Here is a 21815-nt window from a genome sequence, read left to right as displayed (position 1 = left end):
CAACCAGCTCCCGCCCTCCTCGAGCTCCTGCTGGCCGGTGCCGCCAAAAGAGCCTCCTACCCGCCCCTAGCCCAAGCCTTTCAACCAACTACAATTGTCGGCAAGACAATTTCCACATCGATGCCTCAACTTGTGGGGGGAACATGAAGCCCGCCGCCCGCACCTCTTCCAAACAATGACAATCAGACGTTACCCACGTCTTGGGGGAGAGTATTTGAAGAGCCCGACGCTGCCTCTTCCAAACACGTGTGTTCGTGTGTTCAAATCGTCATCATCGGAGGGACAGGACAAACAGGAACGTCTCGCTTTCTTTCTCTACAGAAACGCGATTTCAACCATACAATATTTCCGTCTGTTTCTCCTGAAGCATTGTTGTCTTAATGTATGTACAATCACCACTACCTGCCATGCAAGCATTCTAATCATGTACTCAATGTTCCAAAACCTTCTGATCAAACTGTATGTGTGTTTCTGTTTGTGAAGAACTCCATTTCACATATATTATGCTACTGCATTGTATCCATTAATCTGTCTCGAATCTCATGCAACCAACATGGATTTCCATTGATGTATATTTCACACTGAATGTTAATCATGTCTCTTGATATCGGTTTGTCTCACCGACAAACACAGATGCCCGAGAAACTTCTGTTTTTACCTGTCTGTGTGTAAGTACCTTAGAAAGAAATAACATCTTGGAAGATTCTGCACATTTATCTCAGTAAGGAACAACCAATAAACCAGTAAACACCCAGCCAGTATGTCACTCATACCCCAGTCCTTACACGCCCAACGCCGATGTTGGACAGATGGAGAAGGTCCCAACCGGACTGAAACTCAAAGGAGTATTGTAGGAAAAGTTAAGAGGTACCGAACCGAAGGTAACAGAAGAGGGTAGTTACCAACTATCATGGAGAATGGAAATGCCGCGGAAACTATTGGTGCTGATACACTGAACGCTGGCGCAGGCGAATTGCCGACTGCTGTAGCATCCACAAGAATCGCGGAGGATGCATTACAGTTGGGAAACTATCGGTACTGATACACTGAACGCTGGCGCAGGCGAATCGCCAACTGAGTAGCATCCGCAAGAATCGCGGAGGATACATTACAGTTAGGAACCCATAAAGAATGAAATAAGGAGTTGCTGACGCCTCCACAAGCACCTAATAGGCAAATAGACCGGATGCCTGAGAAACTACCGGATTTGCAAAAGGTGATAAGACGACGGATCCGTAAAAAGTACCCCTTTGCTTAACCCAGAAGAGAGAGAGGGGGGCCGCTGAGCTCTAAAACGCAGGGTTGAAACAAGAAAGCCTTGCTCTGCTGGGTTAAAAGCCAAGAAAACAGGATGCGCAGCAAAGACCCAGAGAGCCCTCCAAAGGGCGGACCGAAAAGAAGATTGAGAAGGGCAATGGAAGAAGGCTTAGAAGAAAAAGGGGGAAAAAAAAACGGGAAATGTCCGTAGCTGCTGAAGAGGCCATAGATTTCAAAGAAAAAAATAGACTGGTTCTGTTTCCCCTGATAATCTTGATAGACATTATCAAATCAGAAAATTCTTTAAGACATGATCATGAATATTGGAAAACTCGATCGCCAGAATTATCATCATCGCAAGACAAAAGAAATTTTAAACCCCAAAGGAAAAGGAACCTTCAAGGAGGAGTATTCAAGGAAAAACAAAAATTCAGAACCAGATACATCAGAAACCAAATCTGAACGACCCTCCACGGATCTGGAAACCTTTGTTGCACAGAGCACGAAGCAGGAAATAAAACTGACGTTTGATCTAAATGAGAGACCTAAATCCAAAGAAGACCACGCTCAACTACTTTTCCTGAATACTTCCTAATTAGAATTCCTACGCTTCTGAGTGATTCCTAATTCTAAATCAACCTTAGAACTTGCGCTTTTAGAGGGAAGGGGGAAATCTGCTGCCAACACTGCCTGCTCCACGTCGGGGGGGCCGGCAGATCCTACCTTCCAGGTTTGCGGTTCTCCATGACCCCCGGCAACCGTTAGGGCTGGTTCTGGAACAGGCAGGGGGGGCTGAAAAAGAACGATTAGTATCTACAACACTATTACTACTGTCCTTATCTCTAGTTTCCGTTAATTTAGTCCTAAAACTAGAAAAATAGACTAGACATACTCAGCTAGTAACTTGTCTTCTAACTTTCTGAATAATTCTTCCATCTGATCTACCGACCAAGACTCGTCGCCTATCTGACTGATACTACACGGTGTCTTCCTACATAAAAACACAAACAGAATGTCGATCGTGCTTGAGGGTACTCATCCTACACTTGCAGAACGTGTAGGGCCAATGAGCATCAACATCTCCAGCAGAAGAAGGCTCTGTCGTCGAAAATGTAAAAAAAAGTGGAAGCATCGGCGCTAGCTGACGGCGACGTCTTCTTGTTTGACTTATCCAAACGAGTCCAAAGTCAAAATCGGGAGAGAAGTTCCAAATCCCATCAATAAAGTATCCATCCAGGAGAAAATGCGTTGAAAACGTCCAAATCGTGATCTGATGTCCAAATTCTTGAAAGGGGGTCGGGCTAAATGACCAAAAGTTTGCCTGATGTGGGACACACCCACACAACATGGCGAACAAAAAGCAATAGATCTCGGCCTCACTCGTCCAGGACTTGCAGCAGTGTTGCCAATGGTACTTCAGGTAACTCATTTGACTAAGATTTTCCTGTAAGCGTTGGTAACGCTGACAGTTTATTACCCACTTAGTGGGTAAAAGCTATGGGGATGTAGTTCAGGGCTGGTCAGTGACCAGGGCTAATTCAGGTGTTCCGGGAGTGTATTGCAATATGAAGTTTTCATAATAAAACTAATATTGTAATACTTACCTGAACACCTGAATTAGCCCTGGTCACTGACCAGCCCAACTACGTCCCCATAGCTTACCCACTAAGTGGGTATTAAATTGTCAGCATTACCAACGCTTACAGGAAAATCTAGTCAAATGAGTTACCTGGAAGTACCATTGGTAACACTGTTGCAAGTCCCGGCCGAGTGAGGCCGAGATCCCCAATTGCTATCCACTATTCAAACTGAAGTGGGGAGGAGGGTGGGAATATTCAGGGTAATTAGGTAAGTATTGCAATATTAGTTTTATTATGAAAACTTCATATTGCAATACACTCCTGAACACCTGAATTAGCCTGATTAACAAAATTTAGTGGAGGTGGATCAATCTATTTAGCCCGACCTGCCATCAGGAAAGCAGGTAACCCATTATTCGCCTACTCTGTATAAATGAATGGATCCTCACCTGGTTATCCCACTCGGCAGGTGAGAATGTCTGTAGAGAGAGTACCCCTGACGTCAGTCTCATGTCTAGGTACTGTCTGAGTCGAGCTACCTCTCATGTGGTATTCAAACCTCCTCATGATAGAGAGTAGCAAATAAAAAAACAACCTATCATGTGGCTAATCACAGCCTCCCATGATTAGTGGAGAACGATGAACCTCCCATGTGGTTAATCAAAGCACTCTCACTTATGGAGGGTCTGAGTCGAGCTACCTCTCATGTGGTATTCAACCCTCCTCATGGATAGAGAGTAGCAAAATAAAAACCAACCTACCACGTGGCTAATCACAGCCTCCCATGATTAGTGGAGAACAATGAACCTCCCATGTGGCTAATCAAAGCACTCTCATTTATGGAGGGTCTGAGTCGAGCTACCTCTCATGTGGTATTCAAACTATATACTATATATATATATATATATATATATATATATACATATATATATATATATATATATATATATATATATATATATATATATATACATATACTATACATATATATATATATATGCTATATATATATATATATATACTATATATATATATATATATATACTTTTTATATATATATATATTGCGTGTGTGTGTGTATGTATGTGCGTGTACTAGCCTGTACACAATTTGCTAACATTAATGAATAGACAAAAAGCACGCCCTCTCTCTCTCTCTCTCTCTCTCTCTCTCTCTCTCTCTCTCTCTCTCTCTCACTCTCTCTCTCTCTCTCTCTCTCTCTCTCTCTCTCTCTCTCTCTCTGTTATTGGAGTCAGTGGCATAACAGAGCATTTGCACTATGTAATCCTGCATTTGTATATATATAACAGTAACTGAACCTCCATTAAACCTTGGTAAGGACTGGCAGTTCAGAACATTTTAAATAAAATTTAAAATCGTGAATGGCGTATTTATTTTCGGTTTTGTGTTTATACCTCAACAAAATATTGGAAAAGGTGAAACGTTTTTAGCATATTCTTTACTGTGAAGTCTAGAGAACACAAAGGGCTACCCATCACCGACCTAAAATAAGTCCTTTTCCACGCAGCTTAGGTCGTGACGTCAGCTTGTGAGAGGTGCTAAAGAAAGAGCAGGAAGACAAGTACTGCTGGTTTATTGTTGAAGCGACCCACTTATCTTTAAAGCAGCATGCGGACGTCTGCGTATACGCAGAGACCGCGAGTACAAAAATTTTACATGTGATCTGAGATCAAACTATTTCTCTACCAAAACAGGACAGGTACACACAAGAAGGCATCATGATTAACAATAACTGGTTGGACAAAATATCTGTCACACATACACGCGTTACAGAGTGACGAATAGATAATAAATAAACAATTCACAATAATGATAATAAGGTTGCACGACCGTTAGATCTTAGGTGGCATGTGAAGGCACAGTAAGAAAGCGGAATATATAACAGAACCCATTGAGCAGGGACTTTACAAGTATACAGCTCCCCAAGACGTAGGTAACATCTGATCACAGCGGGTATCTGCTGGGGAGGCCGCCTCCTCAGTGCCAGCTGGGGGGTGGCGAATCATCCTCGCGATTATTCACTGTAGGTGTGTTGATTGTTCTGCTGCTGGGTTCCGGACCTTCCGGGCCTCCACTCCTGCTGGGGCCTTTAGGAAGTGTCCCCGATGTCCTCCAGAAATATGAGCTTGAGGCGGTCAACTGAAACCCAGTCTTCCTTCCTGTCGACAGCTAACCAGAATGCCTTTGTGTTCCACCCAAGCACGTAGGGACTGGTTAAGGATGGGCATACGGCATCGTCCCTGACGAAGACGTGGGTGGCGGAGGACAGACCGGGAGGCATGAAGGGGGACATCCCGTCGGTATACGTCTGCTGGCAGGGGGCGAACTTTCCAACCCCATCGCGGAGCCTCTGCGATGATAAGTCGTCCCGCTCTCCTGTGATGAGTTTTCCCGGGACTACGAGGGTCTCCCCGAAGACCTTTTCTGCTGCGGATGGATCGCCATTGGCTCTGGGGCTGGTCCTCAACCTGAGGAGGACCCAGGGCAGCTGGTATTTCCAACTGTCGGAGGTGCAACGAGCCATGAGGGACGACTTCAGGGAACTGTGGAACCTTTCCACCATTCCATCGGCTGCGAGGTTGTAGGCGGTGGTGGTGTGGTGAGTGGTCCCCAGCAGGCGTGCCAGGGCGGTCCATAGCTCTGACACGAATTCGGGGCCTAATCATTGGTTATATGGTCCAGGGACACCAAGCGACTAATCCAACTGGAAGGAGGGCTTCTGCGCTTGCACTGGGCGGCTTCTTCCGCTGGGGCGTGGCTTGGCGGGCCACCTGGTGGAAAGGCGGTTGACGACTGTTAGGGTATCTTGTTCCTCCTGATGGGAAGAAGGAACCACGGCGTCGGCGTGGATGTGCCGAAAGCGTCTCTCCTTGGCTGGGGAAAACTGCCCTCCAGTTCAGTGCTGCCCTACTTTCCCTGGCCTGGCACTGAATGCACTGTCTTCTGTCAGGTCGTGGCGTCCTTCCATATGCCGTGACAGATGAACGCTACTCCGCCAGCAGCCTGGCCATCGTCTTTCCGGAGGGGTAGGACATTCCATGGATGACTTCGAAGACCAGCCGACGGCGGGAGGCGGGCACTAGTGGGTGGGGGTGGCAAGTGCTTATGTCGTTCAGCAGTGTTGGCCCTCAGAGCCGAGGGGATGTCCGTCCACTTCAGCGATGTGATGGCAGTGCGGTAGGCTGGAGTCTCTGGGTCGGCAGCTTGTTGAGCCGAGGTCTCGTGGTCGATCCCAAGCTGCACTGCGTCAAATCCCGATCCTCGAGAGGGCGTCAGCTACTGGCTTCTTCTTGCCGGGTAGGTACTTGATGATGCAGGTGAACTCTGCGATGGCCGCGAAGTGCCGCTGCTGCCTGGAGGACCATGCATCCCCCAACTTTGTGAAGGTGTGGACCAGTGGCTGGTGGTCCGTCCAAACTGTGAAGGGCGTACCCTCCAGGAGGAACTTGAAGTGGTGTACCGCCTGGTACACCGCGAAGAGTTCCCTGTCGAAGGTGCTGTAGCAGGACTCGGTTGGGCTGAGCTTCCTACTGAAGAAGGCAATGAGTTGAGGGCTCCGCTGACGACCTGTTCCAGGATGGCCACAGGTGACATTGATAGTGCCGTTGTTAACTAAAGGGTGTGCTGGGGTCCTGGTGAATTAAAAACTGTTACTGGCAAGGCGGCCTTCATCAGGAGAAGGCCTGCTGTAGTCGGGGCCCCACACTGAGCCTTTGAGGCCGGCCCTTGAGGATCCTTCCAGGGGCCATGTGTGCGTGACCCCCAGGATGCAGGCCTCCTTTGTGATTGACCATCCCAAGGAATTCTTGTACAGCCTTGACGGAGATAGGGTGGGAGAACCTGTGATGGCCTCGACTTCGATGCAACTGGGCAGATGCCTCCCGGGGGATATCTCATGGCCAGGAATTCCCACCTTGCTCGGCATAGAGGTGCACTTGTTGAACCTGATGATGAGGCCATTCTCCTGCAGGCACTGCAGGACCTTCCAGATGCTGGAGGTGTTCCTTGTGGAACCTGGAAAAAATTAGGATATCATCAATGTGACCTTAGAACTTAAGGTCCCCCAGGATGCTGTCCATCAGTCTCTGAAAGGTTGCCCCTGCATTCCTCAGGCCAAAGGTGGAGAAGGCGAAGATGTAGGACCTGAAGGGTGTTCTGATGGCGGTTTTGGGGATGTCTTCTGGAGCTACTGGTACCTGTTTCTATAATTTTAAAGATCTAGTTTTCAAATAATGCAGCCCCATGGAAGGAGGCCGTTAGGTCTTGCGTGTTTGGTAGAGGGTAGTGATCTGGTTCTGTAGCAAGGTTGAGCCGCCTGTAGTCGCTGTAGGGTCTCCAGGAGCCGTCCGGTTTCTGCACCATGTGAAGGGGGGAGGCCGGTGGGCTGGGGGCCTTCCTGCAAATGCCCATACGCTCCATCTTGGCAAAAGGGCTTCTTGTACTCCTGAAGGCACTGTGGGAGGGCCTCCAGAACTGCGTGCGTTGCAGGGGGTCCCGTGTCTTGATGTGATATTATATCACATGTTTGCCTTAGGGACCCCGGGCATCTGATGAAGCTCGGGTTCGAATATCTCCAGAAATTCCTTCAGGAGGGAGGTGTACTGGTGGGGAGCAACGGAACAGATTGTGGGCACCCTGGGGCCTGGTGACAAGGGCAGGGACTGGCAGGACTCGGTGTCCAACAGGTGCTTGCGGCCGACGTTGACTGCCAGTCCGAAGTGGGCGAGGAAGTCCGCACCCAGGAGCGGGGTCCTAACGTCCGCGAAGATGAAGTTCCACCTGTATCTCCGGCCCAGGATGGAGACCAGCAGGTTCTGGTGTCGATCAGCATCATCCTGCCAGAGAGTGTTGCGGACGTAGAAGCCTACTGGTGCAGGGCTCCTGGGTGTTTTGGATGCTGCTGCCGTGGCGGCCTGTGAGGGTGGCCACCACCTCCCCCATTTTTTGGATGAGCAAAAAGGCAGGGGCTTCGCAATTCCGGGCAGCTTTACCAAACCTCTGGTGGTAGTGGCAAAGCCTGGCCTTTCGCTTCTTCCTGGTGGTGGGTGACACTCTCTGTCCAATAACGCCTGATGCATTCTGTGGTGGTGTCTCCTCTGGCTGGAGGCAGTTGATGGGGTGTGCAGTGGACACCTTCTTTGCTGCCCTTGTGGAGTCTGTCCCAGCTGCTCGCTTCTTATATCAGGTCCTCGACTGGCAGGGTGTAGGGCTCTGTGATCTGCCCACAGACCTCTGGGAGCAGCTGCCGCAGGAGGATCTCCCTTGACAGGCTAATCTCTTTGTGCCTGCTGCTGCTGTCCGTCTCGGGGAGGAGGAGGAGGTCCTGGGGTTGTGCCGGGGTTGATGGTGGTCGGCGTGGGCGGCCCTCGGAGAACGACGGGGCAGGTCTCGGCAGTGGCCTTTAATTCTTGGAAAGTGGCAGGGCTCGTCGTTGGCGTCACCCAAAGAACAACAACTCTTGTATATCTCCTTTGGTAGGGTGCTGATGGCGATGTCTGCCTTCAACACTTCGTTGGTCAGGCCTGCCACCCTAAATTGCCCCTTGACCCTGTAGAGCCCTGAGTGGTTCCCGGAGCCATTAACAGACCTAAACGGCAACTTAGTCTTGGCCTGGGTTCTGATGGGTGAATGGCGGCAGCCTTATGCTGAGGGCCACCCTCAGTTGGTCCGTCAGGAGGGGCATCGTACGGGGAGCAGGCACCGGTATGGAGGAGCACGCGGGTTCCAGCGTGCTGGAGGACGTGAGAGGGAGTTGCGCGAGGGAGACATCTGCTCCGAGAAGTTCGCGGTAATTTGCATGTGGTTGGGAATGTCTGCATCATGCTCATTCCACACTCACTTGGAGTGTGAGGCACGCGTCGATACACTTGGGAGGCGTGCAGTGTGGGTCGCTAATGACGCCGGTGATTTGCCGACGAGGGTCGGTAACGCCCGAACACTTTGTTAGAGCACTGTAGTTAGTCCGTTAGGGCCGTGGGTTGATTCATCAGGCCAAGACTAAGTCGCCGTTTGGGTCCGTTAATGGCTCCGGGAACCACTCAAGGGTCACCATTGTGAGAGGTGCTAAAAAAGAGCAGGAAGACAATTACTGCTAGTTTGTTATTGAAGCGACCCGCTTATAAAGCGGCAGGCGGGATTGTCTGCGTATATGCAGAGACTGCATAGTACAAAAATTTTACATATGACCTGAGGTCAAACTATTTCTCTGCAAAACAGGACAGGTACATACAGAAAAACATCATGATTAACAATAACTGGTTGGACATAAAAACACTCTGTCACGCATACATGGTACAAGGGCAAATGAATAGATAATAAATAAACAATTCACAATAATGATAATAAGGTTGCGACCGTTCGATCTTAGGTCGCATGTGAAGGCACCGTACAAAATGGGATGTCTGCCACAGAGAACCCGTTGAGCGGGGACTTTACAATACTCCCCCCCGCCCCAAGATGTAGGTAATGTATGATCACAGCAGGTATCTGCTGGGGCGGCGGAGGGGGCCCCGCCTCCTCGATGCCAGCTGGGGGTGTGGTCATCCTCCATGGTGTCCTGTGGATGGGTGTGTTGAGCTCTTCTGCTGCCGGATCCCAGGACCTTCCGTGGGCGCCCACGAGGCCTTCTTGCTGACAGGGCGGGCTGGGGGGGTGCCACCTCCTGCAGGAGGCTTTTTTCAAGTGCCCCCAATGTCCTTCTCCAGAAATGCGGGCTTGAGACGGTCAATGGAAACCCAGTCTTCCTTCCCGTGGACAGCTAGCCGGAATGCCTTCTTGTTCCACCCAAGCACGAGGAAAGGCCCCCTGTAGGGCCTGGTTAAGGGTGGGCGTACGGTATCATCCCTGACGAAGACGTGGGTGGCAGAGGACAGACCGGGAGGCATGAAGGGGGACGTCCTGTCGGTATACGTCTGCCAGCAGGGGGCGAACTTCCCAACCTCTCTGATGATAAGTCGTCCCGCTCTCCTGTGATGAGTTCTCCCGGGACTACGAGGGTCTCCCCAAAGACCTTTTCTGCTGTGGATGGATTGCCGTTGGCTCTGGGGGCGGTCCTAAACCCGAGGAGGACCCAGGGCAGCTGGTATTTCCAACTGCCAGAGGTGCAACGAGCCATGAGGGACGACTTCAGGGACCTGTGGAACCTTTCCACCATTCCATTGGCTGCGGGGTTGTAGGCAGTGGTGGTATGGTGAGTGGTCCCCAGCAGGCGTGCCAGGGCGGTCCATAGCTCCGACACGGCCATGGTATCTCTGGGACACCAAAACCTGATGGGGAGGAGACCACTGGAGGTGGCTTCTTCCATGGGCGTAGCGTGGTGAGTGGTCATGGATGGTGCCCTCCTGATGGGGGAAGAGGACCCACGACGTCGACATGGATGTGCCCGAAACGTCTCCCCGGCTGGGGAAAACTGCCCACCCCAGGTTCGGTGTGCCGCCCTACTTTGCTGGCCTGGCACTGAATGCACTGTCTTGCCCAGGCCATCACTTCCTTCCGTAAGCCTTGCCAGACGAACTTCTCCGCCAGCAGCCTGGCCGTCGTCCTTCCGGAGGGTTGGGACAGTCCATGGATGATGTATTTATTAATCTTTATTTGTGCATTTTTATTTATTTACTTCTAATTATTTATTTTCATTTATTTATTTATGTCAAAGACCAGCCGATGGCGGGAGGCGGGCACCAGTCGGCACGGGTGGCCAGTGCTTATGTCACTCAGCAGTGTTGGCCCTCTAAGGCCGAGGGGGATGTCCTTCCACTTCAGCGACGTGATGGCAGTGCGGTAGGCTGGAGTGTCTGGGTTGGCGGCTCGTTTGTGGGCGAGGTCCTTGCAGTCGATCCCGAGCTGCACTGCGTCGATTTCAATCCTCGAGAGGGTGTTGACTACAGGGTTCTTCTTGCCGGGGAGGTACTTGATGGTGCAGGTGAACTCCGTGATGGCCGCCAGGTGCCGTTGCTGCCTGGAGGACCATGCATCCCCCAACTCTGTGAAGGCGTGGACCAGCGGCTGGTGGTCCATCCAAACTGTGAAGGGTGTACCCTCCAGGAGGAACTTGAAGTGGAGTACCACCTGGTACACCACGAAGAGTTCCCTGTCGAAGGTGCTGTAGCGGAACTCGGTTGGGCTGAGCCTCCTGCTGAAGAAGGCGATGGGCTGAGGGGCTCCAGTGACGACCTGTTCCAGGTTGGCCCCACAGGCGACGTTGCTGGCGTCCGTTGTTAGCTGGAGGGGGTTGCTGGGGTCCTGGTGGGCCAAAGCTTTTGCCTTGGCAAGGGCGGCCTTCGTCAGGGAGAAGGCCCGCTGCTGGTCAGGGCCCCACACTAAGGTCTTTGGACAGCCCTTGAGGATCTCCGTCAGGGGGGCCATGGTGTGCATGATCCCCAGGATGAACCTCCTGTAGTAGCTGACCATCCCGAGGAATTCTTGTACGCCCTTGACTGAGGTAGGGGTGGGGAACCTGATGATGGCCTCGACTTTCAATGCAACTGGGCGGACGCCTCCCGGGGATATCTCGTGGCCCAGGAATTCCACCTTATCGATGCCGAAAGTGCACTCATCGAACCTGATGACAAGGCCATTCTCCTGCAGGCGCTGCAGGACCTTCCAGATGTGCCGAAGGTGTTCCTCGTGGGACCTGGAAAAAATTAGGATATCATTGATGTAGCAGACGCAGAAGTTCAGGTCCCCCAGGATGCTGTCCATCAGTCTCTGAAAGGTCGCCCCTGCATTCCTCAGGCCGAAGGTGGAGAAGGCGAAGACGTAGGAACCGAAGGGCATGATGATGGCGGTTTTGGGGATGTCTTCTGGAGCTACTGGTACCTGGAAATATGATTTTAAGAGATCTAGGTTTGAGAATATTTTGGCCCTGTGGAAGGAGGCCGTCAGGTCTTGCACTCTTTGGTAGAGGATAGTGGTCGGGCTCTGTAGCGAGGTTAAGCCTCTTGTAGTCGCCGCAGGGTCTCCAGGAGCCATCCGTTTTCTGCACCATGTGAAGGGGGGAGGCCCATGGGCTGGGGGCCTTCCTGCATACACCCCTACGCTCCATCTCGGCAAAGGCCTTCTTGGCCTCCTGAAGGCGCTGTGGGGGAAGCCTCTGGAACTTTGCATGCGTTGGGGGCCCCCGTGTCTTGATGTGATGATACATCCCATGTTTGGCAGGGGTCCCTGGCACCTGACGAAGCTCGGGTTTGAATACCTCCGGGAATTCCTTCAGGAGGGAGGCGTACTGGTGGGGAGTGACGGAACAGATTGTGAGCACCCTGGGGCCCGGCAACAGGGGCAGGGACTGGTAGGACTTGGTGTCCAGCAGGCGCTTGTGGCCGACATCCACTGCCAGTCCGAAGTGGGCTAGGAAGTCCACACCCAGGAGTGGGGTCCTAACATCTGCGACGATGAAGTTCCACTTGTATCTCTGGCCCAGGATGGAGACCAACAGGAGCCTGGTAACATAGGAGAGGATGGGGAACCCGTTGGCAGCCATCAGGGAGGCAGCTGGGTCCAGTGGGCACATGCAGTCCTCTCTGGAAGGCAGGAACACTGACCACATGGCCCCAGTGTTGATCAGCATCATCCTCCCGGAGATAGTGTCATGGATGTAGAAGCCTACTGGTGCAGGGCTCCCAGGTGTTTTGGATGCTGCTGCCATGGCGGCCTGTGAGGGTGGCTGCCGCCTTTCCTTCTGGTGGTGGGGTGGCCGCCTCCTGTCGACGACGTTGATGCACTCTGTGGTGGGGTCCTCCGGCTGGAGGTAGTTGATGGGGTGTGTGGGTGTGGACGCCCACTTCGCCGCCCTCATGAAGTCCATCAGCTGCTACACTACCCTTATCAGGTCCTTGACCGGCAGGGTGTATGGCTCCGTGATCTGCCCATGGACCTCTGGGAGCAGCTGCTGCAGGAGGATCTCCCTCGACAGGCTAATCTCTTTGTGCCTGCTGCTGCTGTCAGTCTCGGGGAGGAGGAGGAGGTCCTGGAGGGCATGCCACATTTCCAAGAGGTTTGTGTCCTGCCGGGGATTGATGGCGAGGTCAAGGGTGCAGGCAGCCCTCTCAGAGACTGGCAGGGAACAGGTCTCGATGAGAGTGGCCTTTAATTCCTGGAAGGTGGCAGATCATCGATGACGTCACCCACAGGGCGACCTTTCTGTATATCTCCTCCAGTAGGGTGTTGATGGCGATGTCCGCCTTCAACACTTTGTCGGTCAGGCCAGCCACCCTGAATTGCCTCTTGACCCTGTAGAGCTAGGACGCTGGGTTCTGATGGGTGAATGAAAGCAGCTTTATGCTAAGGGCCGCCCTCAGTTGGTCCGTCAGGAGGGGCATCGTGTGGGGAGTGGGCACAGGCGTGGAGGAGCATACAGGTTTCAGCGTGGAGGAGGGCGCAAGAGGGAGTTGCTCAAGGGAGACATCTGCCTCCGAGAGTTCAGTAATTTGTATGTGTAATTTTGCATCCATGCTCATTCTGCACTCACTTGAAGGATGTCCGCTAATGATGCCAGTGATTTGCCGATGAGGGTCAGTAACGCCCGAGCGCTTTGTTAGAGCGCCATAGTTAGTCCGTTAGGGGAGTGGGTTGGTTCATCAGGCCAAGACTAAGTCGCCGTTTGGGTCTGTTAATGGCTCCAGGAACCACTCCGGGGGTCACCACTGTAAGAGGTGCTAAAGAAAGAGCAGGAAGACAATTACTGCTAGTTTATTATTGAAGCGACCCGTTTATAAAGTGGCGTGCGGACATCTGCGTATACACAGAGACCGTGAGTACAAAAATTTTACATATGACCTGAGGTCAAACTATTTCTCTGCAAAACAGGACAGGTACATACAGAAAACATCATGATTAACAATAACTGGTTGGACATAAAAATACTCTGTCACACATACATGGTATAAGGACAAATGAATAGATAATAAATAAACAATTCACAATAATGATAATAAGGTTGCGACCATTTGATCTTAGGTCGCATGTGAAGGCACCATAGAAAACAGGATGTCTACCATAGAGAACCCGTTGAGCGGGGACTTTACACAGTGATGAATAAAGGGATAACTTCTCACAACTTAAATGCACAAGAGATAGAAAAGGTAAAGGTATTCATTACTAAAGTTAACCAGAATGTAACCAAGGAACTAAATATGATAGAAAACCAACAATTTTTGAACAACTTTGTACTGGAGAGTGAAATTATCTTGCAAGACCATAAAGACATGTTAAACGCAGTCTTGTTAGCTTATAAGGGAATATTAAGTCCAACACTAATCACTCCCAAGGAATTAGAAGATATAGTTAATTTTTATTTGGTAGAGAGGCATTATACCCCTATGGTAAAAGATGTTCTCATGTACTATAATCTCATAACTACCAAAGTAATACATAATAAGATTATTTTAGCATTACCATTTAATCAGAAAGATACAAATATCCTTTCCCCATAGTGATAAAAGAAATTTTAATCATTTCAAATGTCAACAACATCCATTTTGCATTAGAAGAACATGGGTTAATGATTTTATTTATTACTGATGCCCAATTAAAGGACTGCATAATTTTAAGGGAAAAAGAGTACATTTGTAACCTTGATCACCTTTATGAAACTACTAATGCCTATCCTTGTGTTCAAGAAATCATTGGCAACAAAAATCAAGAAAAAGAGTTATGTACGAGTTTATCCAAACAGATTTATTTCCATCCTAGTAGAACAATCAATTTTTGTGTTTTCACTAGATACTGTAACAGCCATAGTCAACTGCCATAATCTAAGTACAGAAGTTAGATTCAAGAATGTCCATGCTTTTGATAAGGCTTGCAAGTTAGTTATACCAAACCAGTTGTACTATGAACCTCATATTTTTACTAAGCTGCTCAAATTTAACAAACATATCCCATACAAGAACTATTCTAAGAATATCAAAGAGTTTCACTTGTCTCAGTTAGAATTAAAACAACTGAATGAGTTACCATTGGTAGATGAGTATTTCTACTACAAAGAAAAAGTTTCCCCAATTTTGTCTCTGTTCAATTTAATCATAATCTTACTTGTAATTGTGGTGTTTGCAATTTTAATCAAACGTGTAGTAATTTCAAATATTGAGAAGATTATAAAGGAAATTAAAAAGGCCAGGAAGAAGAATAATGTTCTTATAGACATGATTTACTACCAATTTCTTTATATATTGTTGATTTTTCATTATGTATTCACTGTTGCATTTAACCATTTTACAGTATAATAATTCATTGTGTGTATGAATATTTTTTAAAAATAATAATTCATTATATAATGTATGAATTTTCTACAATATATTACGGACCTGTTATTTTACCATTGTTGCATTAACATGAATTGTTCAATAGTATCCATTTTTTTCTCACTGAGTTTATATGTGTGTTATCATTTATGTTACATATATCTATGTACTTTGCATTATGGGCAATCATATAAATAATTTTTTTTGTGAGTGATTTACGACTATCCATTTAAACTACATTTTGTATTATCACACTGAGGGCAGTATGAGATTTGGGACCGAGTAATATAAAGAACGATTAAATAGGGAAGCATAAGAATAGAATCTTAAAAAGAGAGAGGTGGAAAAAGATAAATTATACAGTGATCGATCGAGTAAGAGAGAGAGAGAGAGAGAGAGAGAGAGAGAGAGAGAGAGAGAGAGAGAGAGAGAGAGAGAAGAATAAGAGAGAGAGAGAGAGAGAGAGAGAGAGAGAGAGAGAGAGAGAGAGAGAGAGAGAGAGAGAGAGAGAGAGAACAAGTAAGCCTTGGTTGTTATGCATTACCAAGGCTAGACATGTCAAGCAAGCTAAAAGCAGGAAACTGTCTTTACATGAACTCAAAACAGTTAGCAAGTGTATCGCGCACAGGGTCATAAAGCCAATCGTAAAATCTTGAACCTGTGCCCTCGTGACTGAGCTGATCAAGCATAACCTATAACCTCGTCACGAGTCAACGTTCCAGCCATATCTATAACCCCTCCTTCGATAGGAGGCATTTACATGAATTTCCATGAAAAGGGGCTGGACAGAGAGAAGTAGTTCACCATTTCTCCAATTAGACATTCTAGGGAAGAGCCATTAACTACTCCTCCTGAGGTCATTTCCAATCAAATCTTCTAAGGAGAGATTTCAACAACACCTATAACTGTCCTTCCCAATCAAGCTGTTCGAGGGGAGGCCTTACAGATAATATCTTCCGATGAGGTAACTTCAAGGGAGGAGATGGAAGATAGCAAAGAGAAGCAGGGGTTCCAGAGAAGAACAAAGCCAGAGAAGGAAGAAAGAGTCGCTAGTCACCAGTATGAGAAGATGCAGTACTTCCCCCCAGTTTCCGTGGTCCCAACCACACTCAGACCGCGGGCTACTTAACCAGATTCTGTCAGTGGGCTACTTAACCATACCCTGACCGCTGGCTACTTAACCAGACAGAAGCTGAACTTTGACTAGCAAGAGTGGTTTTCAAGAGAGTAAAACTGTAACCATAATTGTACTTGTGTATGTAATTACCTTTCATCATTAAAGTAAGAAACTACCCATTTTGTCTTCATTACACCTTTCTGAGAGATATAATTACATTTAATATAAATCCCTTCCAACTAATAGACTTGTGAGCTGCTGACTTTGAGAAGAGACGCTGTGGATGAATATGTCGCCGACTTAGAAGAAAGATGCAGGTAAGACGGGAACAATATGTCACACAAGTTATGAAAAGAAACTTGTGCGCGACAATTAGTCCCACGTATGAAGGAGGGGATTAAGTCATTTAATCACACCCAAAGGGATGTCATTAGATAATCTCCGACTACTTAGGACACCTACACGGGAGGGACAGAAGCTGTTGCCCGCCTATTGATGGGATGGGGATTTTCCTTTCAAGAACCTTCAAAAAGCAAGTTTGAAGGGAGAGAGAGGCAGATAGATAGAGAAGCAGATCGATAGCAGATAGAAGATAGAGAATGAAAGGAGTGAGGCCGTGAGCTTCACCAGTTGTGGGTTGAGAGGAAAGCAAGGCTCATACTTCGATTTGTATTCATACTACTTAACTTGTATATATATTTAACTTGTATATGTGCAGTGTTATTTTTAATAGTGTGATAATGAAGTAAGAAAGGTGCACTGTGTCTTCCTAAGCCTCCTGGGACTCAAATGTTACTATAACAAAGATAACAATAATAAATATCTTTATATGGGCAATGAGCTACAACACTAAATAAAGAAAAGAACATCATAACATTTAATGATGGTAACATCATTACAAATGGTGACTACATCATTACATACATATGCTGCACTGAAATATGCAAATATTATAAAGGTAACCATACCGCTCCTTACAGGCAATGAAAAAAAAAATTACAAGTGTCATAAAATGAACAATTAAACAAATCACTGGCCAAATGATGACATATTCACGCTCAGTGTTACCTGTCAGTTCACTTGCAACTGTCCACATGAAAGGACTAGAACTGTCAGGTGGGCTTGGGTTGTCAACTCAAAAGGCATAAAAGTTATCATCCCCAGGTCTCTATTCTCATACAATATTAATGAATTCATCAGAACTGGGGGTTGCGTTATTTATGAAATGGACCATGAAACCTACCAATGGAAACTCCCTGGCTGATGAAAACAGGTTAAACTTTTTATATAGACTAGACCAGCCTGCAAATGAAATGGGTTAGGCAATAGTTTATTCAACAATAGTGAAGAAACAAAAAGGCATAAAAGTGTATGTTCTAAATATTGCTTATGAGAGATGTCTATTCTCATACAATATTAATGAATAAGTTCAAATTAGAACTTGTTTATCACTGTGTTGCTGTATGAACTGTTATTTTTATGAAATGGACCATAAAAATCTTTGTACTTTCATCTTTCAACTAAAAATGTCCAGGACACTTGTAAGCAGCTATTTTTTATCGATAAATCAAATTATTGTCTCCCTGCCATTACAGACCTATTTGTTTAAACTTTTTATTATATGATTTGGACTCAGACCAGCCTACAAATGAAATGGGTTAGGCCTATAAATAGTTTATTCACATTCTGGTCCATGGAGACAAGGTCTACCCAAATGGGTGGAGTTGCCTGTAAAGTCCCCACTCAATGTGTACTCTGTGGAGAACATCCCGTTTTCTGCTGGTCCCCTGGGAGAACCAACGTTTCCACAAGACCTAAGGTCGAGACGGAATATATTATTTATCATCAGGAATTGTAAACTGTGTATATGTTGTCTTTCCAAGCAATCATGTATTATGTACAAGTAACAAGTTATTTATTTCCCGGCATATGTCAGACATTGTTTATCACTGTGTTCTCTGTCGATGAACCTGTCCTGTTTTAAGGAACTAGTTTGACCTCAGGTTACCTGTAAATCTTTGTACCAGCGGTCTCTTCAGGAAATTTCGCAGATGTCCACATCCCACTTTATAAGCAGCTATTTTTATCGATAAATCAAACAACCAAGTAATTATTATTTTTTACTTGTCTCCCTGCTCATTATTTCAAACACCTCTAATTATTTTTTTACTTTAGTGGTGACCCCGACTACAGTGGTTCCAAATGGAAACCATTAAATTAGGACCCTTAATGGCGACTCGAAAATCTTGGAAAAATATTGAACTTAATCCACGCCCCTAACAGACTTCAACTACAGATGATAGTGTATCTAACAAAAAACAGTTGGCGAGCATTAATCCTGACCATCCTTCTAAGCCTAAAGTTTACAAAGCAAAAAGAAAATGAAATCAGCAGCCACGTCATTAACAGAACCTCTTCACGGTCCTTAATCCCCAGCGTGTATTGGATTGTGCATTGGTTCCCCCACAAAGCACATTTGTCCAAGTGATAAAAGCAAGCTCCCCGATCCCAACCGGAAGCCAGGAGAATATAGATTTCTTGAAAATGACATTCCCAACCATAGTGGGGAAGATTGTTCAGACAGAATTTTAGTTTTTGGCAAAAAGCTGGGCTCTTGAGAAAAACAAGGACTGGGCGTGTGATGGCAGAAATGCACCTTCCATTACATATTGTTATAAAGAATATTAGTATACCACGTATTTTTGTCTTGCTACCTGACAAATCTCAAGTAACTTACAGCAGACTTTTCAGTGCCTTGAAGGCCCCAACCCTAAACCTGATGGTCCCCTTTTGGAGAACGCATTAACGTCTTGGCTCTGTATTTTCAGGGTCAAGGGGTTTAATTCAGAATATTTATAGGCCTGACTGAAAGTCGACGTTTGAAACAGACGCAGACATTCAACAACAAAATCAAATTAACCGCCCTCCTGGAGATGTTATTGACGATTTATAAGAAGATGACGATTTGCCCCAAGAATTAGTTGAAATGCACTATATAGAGGAGAACGTCCCCGAAGAGTGGAGCCTACTTTTCCTACCTTCCAAGAACTGAACTCAACTCTTACCATGAGACCTGCTCCTGCTGGTCTCCTAAAAAGGAAGAGATTTTAGCTGAAAGAAAAAGCCCTCAACCTCGCCCAAGACTCAACCCCAGAAAAGAGACTATATACGTAGTATTGCATGGAATCTGCACACCTCTTCAGTTTTATTTTAGTGTGGCACGCCCTTTTTTAAGGACCTTCTTAAATAATCCTCCTCCCATGAGACTGACAGCAGAAACTTAGAAAGCAGGTTGCAAAGTGAAATCAGTCTGTTATCAGGGAGAAAAATTCCTGCGATTTTTCCTAGCTAAATTTCCAGAGGTCTGTGGGCAGATCATGGACGGCGAATTTTCACCCCTGCCAGTTGAGGACCTAATCAGGTTGATGAGTAGCTGACGAACTTCACGAAGGTGGCAAAGCGGGTGACCACGCCCGCACACTCCGCCAACTGCCTCCTGCCGGAGGACCCCACCACGGAGCCCGTCAACTCCATTGAGCAGAAAAGGTCGTCCCACCAGCAGAAGAGGGAGGGGCCTGGGCTATGCTACTTCCACCAGAGGTTCAGGAGAGCAGCCTGGAGGTGTGAAGCCCCCTGCCCTTTCTTCCCCTCAAAAAATGGAGGAGGCAGCAGCCAACACCAAAGGCCACCGTGGCAGCAACAACAAAAATACCCAGGGGCCCCTTACCAGTAGGGTTCTATGTCCGCGACATGATCTTTGGCAGGATGATGTTGGTCGACGCTGGAGCCATGCATTTGGTGTTTCCACCTTCAGGAGAGGACCGCAGACATACGCTGGACCCGACTACCTGCCTGACAACCGCAAACGGGTCCCCCATCCTCTCCAACGGCACCAAGCTTCTGTTGATCTCCATCCTTGGCTGGAGGTACAGCTGGGAGCTCATCATCGCGGACGTCAGGACTCCACTCCTGGGGGTGGACTTCCTCGCCCACTTCAGTCTGGCAGTCGACGTCGGCTGCAAACGCCTGCTAGACACCCAGTCCTGCCAGTCCCTGCACTTGTCACCAGGCCCCAGGGAGCCTGTCATCTGTTCCATCACGCCCCACCAGTATGGTTCCCTCCTGAAGGAGTTTCTGGAGGTCTTCAAACCCGAGCTCCGCCAGATGCCTGGGACTCCTGCCAGACACGGTATATACCACCATATCAAGACAAAGGGTATCCCAATGCATGCAAAGTTCTGATGGCTTCCCCCGCAGCGCCTTCAGGAGGCCAAAAAGGCCTTCGCAGAGATGGAAAGGATGGGCATATGCAAAAAGGCTCCCAGCCCGTTGTCTTCCCCTCTTCACATGGTGCAGAAAGCAGACGGCACCTGGAGGCCCTGCAGCGACTACAGGCGGCTGAACCTGGCAACACAGCTGGACCACTGCTGAATACGCAGGACCTGACGGCCTCTTTCCACGGGGCCAGGATATTCTCCAAAATGGACCTACTAAAATCTTATTTTCAGGTCCCAGTAGCTTTGGAGGACATCCCCAAGACCGCCATCGTCACGCCCTTCGGGTCCTACGTCTTCGCCTTCTCCACCTTCGGCCTGAGGAACGCAGGCGCGACCTTCCAGAGAATGATGGACAGCATCCTGGGGACCTGGACTTCTGCGTCTGCTACGTCGACGATATCCTAATCTTTTCCAGATCCCGGGAGGAACACCTGCGACACATCCAGAAGGTCCTGCAGCACCTGCAGGAGAGTGGCCTCGTTGTAAGGTTTGACAAATGCACCTTTGGCATCGAGAAGGTGGAGTTCCTGGGCCACGAGATATCCGTGGAGGACGTCCGCCCAATGTCGTTGAAGGTCGAAGCCATCGAGAAGTTCCCCACCCCTGCCTCCATCAGGGCAGTACAAGAATTCCTCAGGATTGCCAACTACTACAGAAGATTCATCCTGGGGATTGCTCACACCATAGCCCCCCTGATGGAGGTCCTGAAGGGACGTCCAAAGACATTAGTGTGGGGCCCCGACCAGCAGAAGGCTTTCCTCCTGATGAAGGCCTCCCTCATCAAAGCAACATCTTTGGCCCACCAGGACCCCATTGCTCCTCTCCAGCTGACGACGGATGCCAGCAACGTCGCCTGCGGAGCAGTTCTGGAACAGCCCATTGCCTTCTTCTGTAGGAGGCTAAACGCCGCCGAGTCCCGCTACAGCACCTTCGACCGAGAACTCCTCACAGCATACCAGGCAGTACGGCACTTCAAGTTCCTCCTGGAGGGGACGCCCTTCACAACATGGACCGACCACCAGCCGCTGGTCCACACCTTCACGAAGCTGGGCGACGCATGGTCCTCTAGTTAGCAGCAGCACCTCACAACCATTGCAGAGTTCACCTGCAGCATCAAATACCTCCCTGGCAGGAAGAACCAGGTAGCCGACGCCCTCTTGAGGATCGCGATCGACTCCCTACAGCTCGGGATCGATTACAGGGACCTCGCCCTTGAACAAGCTGCTGACCCTGAGACCCTGGCCTACCATACAGCAGTCACGACGCTGAAGTGGAAGGATGTGCCCTTTGGCTCAGGAGGCTTAACATTACTGAGCGATATCGGTAC

General features: G+C 48.3%; 1 protein-coding gene across 1 annotated transcript; it reads left to right on the top strand.

Annotated features, from left to right (window-relative positions):
* The first annotated feature begins 19961 nt into the window (after window positions 1-19961).
* LOC136847519 (uncharacterized) lies at window positions 19962-20453 on the top strand. Its single transcript, XM_067119259.1, has one exon. It carries the CDS (start codon window positions 19962-19964, stop codon window positions 20451-20453), a length of 492 nt encoding a protein of 163 aa, XP_066975360.1.
* The last annotated feature ends 1362 nt before the right edge of the window (window positions 20454-21815 follow it).

The sequence above is a fragment of the Macrobrachium rosenbergii genome, chromosome 16 (assembly GCF_040412425.1).
Source record: "Macrobrachium rosenbergii isolate ZJJX-2024 chromosome 16, ASM4041242v1, whole genome shotgun sequence".
Taxonomy (NCBI): domain Eukaryota; kingdom Metazoa; phylum Arthropoda; class Malacostraca; order Decapoda; family Palaemonidae; genus Macrobrachium; species Macrobrachium rosenbergii.
This window is presented reverse-complemented; position numbering and strand designations above follow the sequence as displayed.

What these genes read in the sequence shown, in the direction of transcription:
- LOC136847519 (XM_067119259.1), top strand. Translation starts at nt 19,962, where the DNA reads ATGATCTTTGGCAGGATGATGTTGGTCGACGCTGGAGCCATGCATTTG.